Source organism: Diplotaxodon limnothrissa, linkage group LG7, assembly GCF_057381915.1.
Source record: "Diplotaxodon limnothrissa isolate DT_005_m linkage group LG7, D_limnothrissa_male_GT1.1, whole genome shotgun sequence".
Taxonomy (NCBI): Eukaryota; Metazoa; Chordata; class Actinopteri; order Cichliformes; family Cichlidae; genus Diplotaxodon; species Diplotaxodon limnothrissa.
In genome coordinates, this window is record NC_140602.1 from 13,342,772 (window position 1) to 13,351,940 (window position 9,169).

Here is a 9,169-nt window from a genome sequence, read left to right on the forward strand (position 1 = left end):
AGACATGTGAAAACTTGAACGGAGTACAAGCGAAGAGACTGGTACAACTTCATAGACACACATGCACACTTATTAAATTAACACAGAAGTGCATTAGCACCGTGTGCGCAGCTATCCAGTATACATTATTACCAGTGTTGGTCAAGTTACTTGAAAAAAGTAATCAGTAATTAATTACTGATTACTCCCCCAAAAAAGTAATCCCGTTACTTTACTGATTACTTATTTTCAAAAGTAATTAATTACTTAGTTACTTAGTTACTTAGTTACTTTTTAAAAACACGATTTACAACCTGAAGAGGTGATAAAGTGATAGATCTTTCAGCCCAATTCTACTTTTTCTACATAATCCATCATACAAAATGTAATCAAATGGAAAAGTCTCTTTTTTTAACTTGTTTTATCAGTTTTAATCTTTTAACTTTATGCATCAAGCAAAACATTTAATTATATGCAACATTCTCTGACTTGAATAAATTAGTTTAACATTTAAACCTATTTTCTACACATTCCAGCACATAAAATAAAATATTTTTTGTGTTTTCACTCACTCTTTCAAACAGATGCAAGTAAAACACAGCAGAAAATAAATAAAGTCAAAGACTCAGCGGTCCTTTTGCTCTATTTTCACCTGTAAAGCAGGAGCAGGGTAGGCGGAGGGTTACCCTGGTGTAGGTGTGCTGCGGTCAGTTGAAGAATCCGCGCGAGTGTCTCTGTGAGTTTCCCATCACGTCGTAGCTACTCGGTGCTTGCTCGGAAGTTTAGGGGTTTTTTTCGCTGTAAAAAGAAGTTTTCTTCCCACGCACGATGGACGCTAATGTTTTTGTCACTTTTTATGGAATCAAACTCAAAGTAAGGTCAGTACTTCCACGCTTTAAACGCTGCACGCTCATACTCTCTCCCGCACTCGATATATTATCCATTGTTGATCTGCACACAGCTGCTGTCACCAACGTCGCACTTGCTTACGTCACTGTCATGAGACATTCTCGCAAAAAAAATCACGGTTTTAGTAACGCAGTAACGCAGCGTTCCTACGGGAAAGTAACGGTAATCTAATTACCGATTTTGCAATAGTAATCCCTTACTTTACTCGTTACTTGAAAAAAGTAATCAGATTACAGTAACGCGTTACAAGTAACGCGTTACTGCCCATCTCTGATTATTACATGCACGTATGAAGACACACTCATGTATAAACACACACTCTGGACAGTAGAAGGTGACTCTTACCTTCACTGAACACACCAGAGCCCATCTGCCCGAACTCTTCTCTGCTGTTCCACTCACTTTCCACTGTGCATACACACACACATACACACACTGTGACCGGCTGACTTATTGCCAGGCCCCCAGAACACCGGCCAAGAAGTCTCATTCACAGAACCAATGTTTAGTCTGGAAACCTTAAGGTGGGAGGCAGACACTTGGGCTGTTTGATTGTCTGATAAGCTTTTCTGGTTCCTTTCCACCTTTACCTCTGCATTTGTGAAGCTGCTCATAATAATCTCTAAATCAATATAATTAATGCTGATCCCCCCCTAGATAAAAATATGTTGTAAATTAATGGGAATAACCCGTGGCTAAAATATATGGTGTGCTGCTTTCTGATAGTAAAGCACAGTTTATAGATGAAGGGTAATTAAATTGCCTAAGACTTTAATTTCTTCCCAAAAAATTCCCAAACGTGTGAGAAAACTCAGTCTGTGCAATTCCATTGTATTTCCTAGAGACAAGTGTCAGTATACTTAAAGATGAGGCAAAAGAGAATGCCATATAATTTAAAATCTTTTACTAGGTTTGAAAAAATAATCGTATTGAGTGTTTTCTCCTAGATGGACTGCTTTGGGGAAGTGTTGAAATGAATGCAAGTTTTCTTCAGCTTGAGTGTAGGCAAGCTTTTGCCTGACACAGCATGCATATGGTGAAATCGAGAGCACAGGAGAGGGGAGAAAGTGGCTCGACTGTAAATTACAGCAAATCAAAACAGTACAAATCAGATCAAAACTGGTAAATAACTAACAATATATTTATTTATTTCACTATTTAATTGGTTACTTTAATGTAAGGCATTTGGGGGAGAGTGCTTTGATAAAACACTGATTCTCAAAAAACAGTGATATTCTATGTACGCCCAACCCGCTAGTAAAACTAGTAGTGGTTCACAATCACTTGACTGTGAATACAATAAGTAAATTAAACTTAGTACATTTATTTTACTTGATGCAAAGATCCTTCATAGAAAGTGCCACCAATTCTGAGTGTTTTGTTAGTCTCACACTTGTCTTGTCCTGCTAATTACAGCAGTGAAGTTTGGTCGGATGTCAAAGAAGCAGCGAGACAGCCTATACGCTGAGGTCCAGAAGCACCGGCTGCAGCAGCAGCAACGTGACCACCAACAACAGCCTGGGGAGGCGGAGCCACTCACACCTAGCTACGGCCTCTCTGCCAGTGGCCTCACGGAGCTTCACGATGACCTCAGCGGCTACATGGATGGTCATACTCCTGATGGCAGCAAACCAGACTCGGCTGTCAGCAGCTTCTACCTGGACATTCAGCCATCTCCTGACCAGTCAGGCCTGGACATCAACGGCATCAAGCCGGAGCCCATCTGCGACTTTGCCCCAGGCTCTGGCTTCTTCCCCTACTGCTCCTTCACCAATGGAGAAACCTCCCCCACCGTGTCCATGGCTGAACTAGGTAAGGAGCAGCAGCGAGAGAGAGGGAGAGGCAAAAGGCAAAAGGAGACAGCAAAATGAAGGAGAGGGGGGGAACAACTCAACCGTGGGGCAAACGACACAAAGGTTGCTTAAAATAGCAGGAGGTTGGAGACTCATCTCCAACACTCATTAAAAGAGCCTCTTTTTTGTAATTAGTTTCCATTAATTAGGGCCAATCAGGATCCAGCAGGGCAGGCGTCTGGGGAAATCATTTTTTTAGGCTCCCCTGTGCCTAGGAACTCCTTTTAACAGATGTGTTTTCAAAACCATTTAAATTCTTATACTCAATATTTCTCTCAGAGAAAATGTGACCTTTGTTTCAGTGAGTAACGTGGCACCCCTCCTCCTTTCCATGCATTTGTGTCATAACTAGATTGGCTTTCCCTCAACCTTAAGCTATGAGCTTCCTGCAGGCAGTAAAAGGAAATGTCAACAAGCCTTTTCCCAGTCAAAAAAAGCCCACGCGTATCCGCCTCTCCTCCTTCACGAAGGCTCAGTAAATAAATCTTCTTTTCCTGTGGCATATTTCATCAGTGAGGTCTTCACTTTCACATAGCCTTGTGAGAAACATTCGAATCTCAACTGTGATCTTCCGTCTTTGTGACTGCTTGTGTTTCAGAACACCTGGCCCAGAACATTTCTAAGTCACACATGGAGACATGTCAGTATCTGAGAGAGGAGCTGCAGCAGATGACCTGGCAGGCTTTCCTGCAAGAGGAGGTGGAGAGCTACCAGAACAAGGTATCTTTACCACCGCTGTGCCTTTCTGGGTCTCCACAGCAGTTACAGTAATCAGAATCATTGTTTTAAAGTAGATAACCCATTCACTGTCCTATCTGTTCTTAGCCCCGGGAAGTCATGTGGCAGCTGTGCGCTATCAAAATAACAGAGGCCATTCAGTATGTGGTGGAGTTTGCCAAGCGCATCGACGGCTTCATGGAGCTGTGTCAGAACGATCAGATAGTGCTGCTGAAAGCAGGTATGACAGCTTGTCAACATGGCCTGTTGCCGTCAAACTCACCCACCACTACCAGCCCCTCCACCCCTCTCCTCTGGCATTGTCACAAGGGCGTAGCTGACCTGACTGCACAAAGCCCTCTTCTTCACAGGCACAGACAGTGTCACAGAGAGGAGACCCCACCCCGCCTGCTTTCCCTCACCGTCTCTGTCTCTCCCCGTTTGGCTCCGTTCATTACATACATAACAAAGGCAGACACAGCATTAGATAAGTCATGTGTTCCCGAGCTCAGATAATACCTATCATGCCTGCCGCCATTTCTCTCTCCTTTTCTCAAGCATCAGCGATGTCTGTTTAAACTTCTCTTAAGAGGATGCACTCACAGAATTGTGTATATATAACCCTGCTATGGCTCTTTGCACACAGTCACCTATATTTATAGACAAATACAGACACACATCTACCTCATATCCAGCAAACAAACAGCTCTCCCGGGTCCTTCCCTGGGTGTTTCTTTACATTAGCACAGCCCATACGAGTAACGAAATACAGAGCGAGATCCCTTGTCAGACATGACATTTTAAAACAGTAGCATCTCCCTTGGAGGCAATAATGGCTTCAGTTACATTTTCTTGATCCTCTTATCCACTCCCACAGAGTGGTGCAAATTATACAACACAATAAACACCTATCTATCTAAATAAAGGTTGAATGAATAAGCACTGTCACCAATGAATGGAGTACAATTTTTTATCAGGCATGTCATTATGGAAGAATAGCCTTCTGTCGATGATGTTTTCATCTGCAGAGGCTTTTTTTTCTTCACTCTGACAGCAGGCTTCTTTATTTCAAAGTGGTTGTGTTAGTCATATTGTAGAAGATTAGCACAAAGCTAAATCATGTGTTTTGCATGGCTGACTGATGTGTAACTGTTGGGATAAAGGAAAAAAACAGAAATAACAAAGCTCAGATTCAGCATCTTATTCCTGTCTGTCTCCACAGGCTCTCTGGAAGTTGTGTTTGTCAGAATGTGCCGTGCCTTTGACACGCAAAACAACACAGTGTATTTTGATGGAAAATATGCTGGACCTGATGTGTTCAAGTCATTAGGTAAGTGGAGTGGGTTTAGGCACGTGTGTGTGCGCGTGTGCACTCATGCATTTGAATGACTGTGCATGTGTGTATTTTTGTGCTGCTGTGTTTGTGTGAGTGTGTTTAGTTGGTTTTTTTTGTTTTTTTTACAGTGTATTACTCCTTTCTTTGTTGTAACAGCCAGAATTAGAGTCTGCTGTTCTGTTCTGCACAATGCTGAACGCCTCGAAGCAAACACTCATCCCTTCCTCACCTGGCATTGCTGTCTTTTCAGCGGTTATTTATGGTAGAACAGAGATCTTAGTGAGGCTCTGCTGCATATGGCTCCTGTAACTGTGGAATAAATAAAGCCAGACGGAGTGTCTTTAGGGAGAGTGCTATCAAAACTATCATTGATAGCCTGACATAAAACATCTCAGGCGAAAGCAAATAGAATTTGTGTCAGACTGCCATATTACTGCTAAGATGTCCCGCCGTGGATTTTTCCAGCTACCTTTTGACAAAAAAAAAAAATGTAAATGCATCCCATAGTGGCTGAAAAAGTGGAGAATTCTGTTTCTCATTGTGAGTTTGCATTCACTATCATTGTGTTTGTATACGAGTGAGCATGTGTGTGTACTATACCAGTGTCCTATGAATTCTGTGCCGAGAGGTCCACAGTGGGGGAGGCAGAGTGATGGGCTTCCCGAGCTGCCGTGGCATCCGCCTGTCTCTCTCTATCTCCGATAATTGATTTAACTAAAAGCCTCAATAGTGACCTCATTTTGGCTTGCATAACGCCACCCAACTGCCAAAAGTGACTCGTCTGGGAGGCAAAACTCAGTAAAAGCATTGCCTGTTCTGCTTAAGACGCTCCCATGTGCTGTCAGCACGCCGCTCTTTTTCATTTCTCCCCCTTTCCTCTCCCCTCCCCGTGTGCCTCTCTCCCAATAAAGATCAAGAGTGAATGTTGTTCTTTGGTCTTCCATATCCTAAGCCCCCTCTCTCTGTCCTTTGCTGCGGCAGGCTGTGACGACTTGATCAGCTCCGTCTTCGAGTTTGGGAAAAACTTGTGTTCTATGCACCTGTCTGAGGATGAGATCGCCCTGTTCTCCGCCTTTGTGTTGATGTCTGCTGGTAGGTGTCATTCACGGTGCAAAGAGAGGGGGAAAAAAAGGCAAACATACATTCACCACAATAATGAACACACTGTTGCAGTCCTATTTTTTTCTGATAATTAAAATCTTGCATTTCAAGAATTGTGTTTGGCTTTGAAGAGCCCCACATGTGTTTTACAGCCACATAAAGATGTGACTATTTTCCTTCCAGACCGGTCCTGGCTGCAGGAGAAGGTGAAGGTGGAAAAACTCCAGCAGAAGATCCAACTGGCCCTCCAGCACGTCCTGCAGAAGAACCACAGAGAGGACGGTATACTTACAAAGGTACAGTGCATACAGAACACACTTCATCCGTTATCCCCGAAAGCTGGAATTCCCTGCTGTTGTAGCAATTTAATCTTACACTGCTTAGGATCTTTATCCACTGGCCTTGAAACATTTTTAACCCCAGTAGATTAAATGAACCCAGATTTCGGAGGAAACATTCATAATGTGACATGAAATACCTCTTTTATCAGTATATGCTTTGTTATCAGCTACACCGGCTCCTTAATATAAAGTGTCAAGTTTTCCTTGTGCCTGAGCGCTTGTCTCAATATTTACAAGTCTGTTTGCCCCTGTGTGAGACGGAATACACTGTAGGGAGGAATGTTTTTCACTACCATTGCTCCATGTCCTTGCCTCCCTGTGAATCTAAACAGCCTGTCTCCTCTCTCTCCACAGTTGATATGCAAAGTGTCGACACTGCGGGCGCTGTGCAGTAGGCATACAGAGAAGCTTACAGCTTTCAAAGCAATATACCCAGACATTGTGCGTGCCCACTTCCCCCCGTTATACAAGGAGCTGTTTGGATCAGACTTTGAGCAGTCCATTCCCCTTGACGGGTAGCAACCCTGCCAGGTGCCAGTGTGCCCACCGTAGGGGAATGTGGAGGAGGAATCTGAGACACTTTACTGGTGCCCTGCACACACCAGAGCGGACAGATGGCACGCTGTTCAACTTCTTCTTTTACATTGGAGGGTAGGGCTTGGGGAGTTGATTGTCAAGGTTTACCATATTGAATCTAGTTCTCTTTGTAAGAATTGTGGGACCCGACACCCCACGGGACATGAAGAGGAGATAGGAACAAATCATTTCTGTTTGGTTGAACTTGACCCTCTTATGCGCTTTTCTAACCCAATTCTCTTCATTCGTCGTTGTTTTCACTTGATTAACTGCATCACCCCCTATCATTCTCCCTTTTTTTTTTTTTTTAATCTGCACACCTGGCTTCTAATCATTATGAACAATTAATGAGACACCTTTGAAGAAAAAGAAAAGAAAAGCTGAAGACCTCTTCATTTAGAGGATGACCACATCAGTATTATTTCCCAGGTTACACAGTTCTGCTTTCTTTCCATGGTCAAAGCTGTCACCTTTTTACGCAGAAAAAGTGACAACAACAACAACAACAAACAAAAAAAAGATAAACGCGCACACTTTGGTCAAGTTCAGCCTCTTTTCTCTTGTGCTCAAGCCGTGTCGTTTGGGATGACGCAGTGCTTGGGATGAAAACTCACGGCGACTTCGAGGGAGGTTCCATTGGCATGGCGTTGCAATCGGCACTTCTCTGTGGACAATCGTTTAAAAGAGAGAGAAAAAAAAGAAACCTAGAATTCTGGTAATTCTAATGAAAACGCAATGATTTAAGTTGTCAAAGACTCCATCCACCATTGTTGCATAGTGAAACCATGTAAGGCCATCTGCTATTAATCCTTCTCTGGACAGGTGCCCTGGAGAAGCACAGGGCGCCAATACAATGAAAAGGGTCCATTCCACCTGTTTTATAATGTACTACAGGGTATATGGTCATAAGTACTTACTATACAGAAAAAAGTAATGTTTATAGAATCTATTTTAAATAACATGTATGATATTAGTAGTTAGACCATTCTTAATTGTTGAATTGATAAGGCACTTTTATTTACACCGTTCTTTAATTTAAGACTTGTATATTTACCTAGTGATGTGTTGCATGTGCACAAGAAATACAAGTTGAATCATGGATGCAGAGGTTAGTCCCGGGAGCTGCAGATGTTACTGGTCTACTGGAAGCGTATGGGATGTCTGTTAGGGTGGCTGGCGTGGCTGCCGGTTGGCGAACAAAAGAGGCGTGGATGAGAAGGCAGGTTAAAGACACTCCGTCGCTTGTTTTCGCAACAACTGCCAGTGCGACGCCTGTCAAAATGTAGCTGTGATACTCCTCTGAGGGGAGCATGCACAAACATAAAAAATAATACAAAAAAACAAAACAAAACAACCTTGCGGTGATGTTTTGTTTTTGTTGTGAACAGATCTGGATTTCATGGCATCTGTTTCAAGTTTTTGAAAATACAAGAAAACTTAGGTGTGCTCGGGTGACAGATTTTGGGGATTTTTTTTTTTTTTACTAAACATTTGCTTCTCATTGTACTGTGAAAGTCTGTACATTTTTCTTTAAGGCTATAAATCAACCCAAATAGCCATGTGGTTGGACTGGGAAATTCACATGCAGTCTCTAATCCAATTGTTCCATCTAGTGGAAGATAAAGATACAGCAAGCGAGTTAACAGCCTAATGGCAAGAGACCCCGGGGTCTAACCTAAAAAGCACATTTACGAGCCTCTGTAAGAACATTTTCAGCGTCTTTATCTGCCTTCTCACCGCAGTCTCAGCCCGGCAACGCCACGACAGGACACAGAAGAAACAGTGAAGGGAAAGTGAATATTCAAAGCCTTGTCTGGTTGTAAAGCTTCTATTTTTGTAACTTGTTTTGGTTAATAAACTCACGAAAGAGAACGAGGGAGAGAAAAAGATGTCAGGTAGCACTTAACTATATCCCTGCAATAATTAGACTAGCCGTTGTTCGTATGATTAGGGGAGAAGCATAAAAATGGTAGGACAAGTGCTATTTTCAGAATGCTTTGTTGTTGTGCTTCTGTTTTTGTTGAGTGCGTCTTTTTTGTCAGTGTGGTAGTAAAGTGGTAGAAAAAAGAAACAACCCTGGATGTGCCAAACAATAGTCGTTGCTTCCGCTTTTCCAGTCTACTCGTCTGTAATGTAGAATGGATTCCTAAGACATTCCAGCAATCTCAGTAGCGGCTTTTAGAAAAATCGTTAAGAACAAAAAAAAAAAAAAAGAACAAAAAAAGAAAAGACTAGAAAAAAATGATATCCCTTTAGAAACCCGACAAAGCATGTTAACACATCTGTCACCAGTCTGTCTGTAACATTGAATCCAGTTGTTTTGTCTTTTTGTTTGTTTGTTTGTTTGTTGTTGTTTT

General features: G+C 42.4%; 1 protein-coding gene across 1 annotated transcript in view; it reads left to right on the forward strand.

The window, feature by feature from the left end:
• roraa (RAR-related orphan receptor A, paralog a) overlaps positions 1-9,169 on the forward strand; it is a 188,538-nt gene extending 179,369 nt beyond the window's left edge. The window contains exons 5-11 of the mRNA XM_085359229.1: positions 2,305-2,700; positions 3,340-3,461; positions 3,567-3,699; positions 4,681-4,788; positions 5,776-5,886; positions 6,079-6,191; positions 6,591-9,169. Of these exons, the coding sequence (XP_085215355.1) occupies positions 2,305-2,700; positions 3,340-3,461; positions 3,567-3,699; positions 4,681-4,788; positions 5,776-5,886; positions 6,079-6,191; positions 6,591-6,755 (1,148 nt within the window). The 3' untranslated portion in view covers positions 6,756-9,169. The remainder of the gene's footprint in view (positions 1-2,304; positions 2,701-3,339; positions 3,462-3,566; positions 3,700-4,680; positions 4,789-5,775; positions 5,887-6,078; positions 6,192-6,590) is intronic.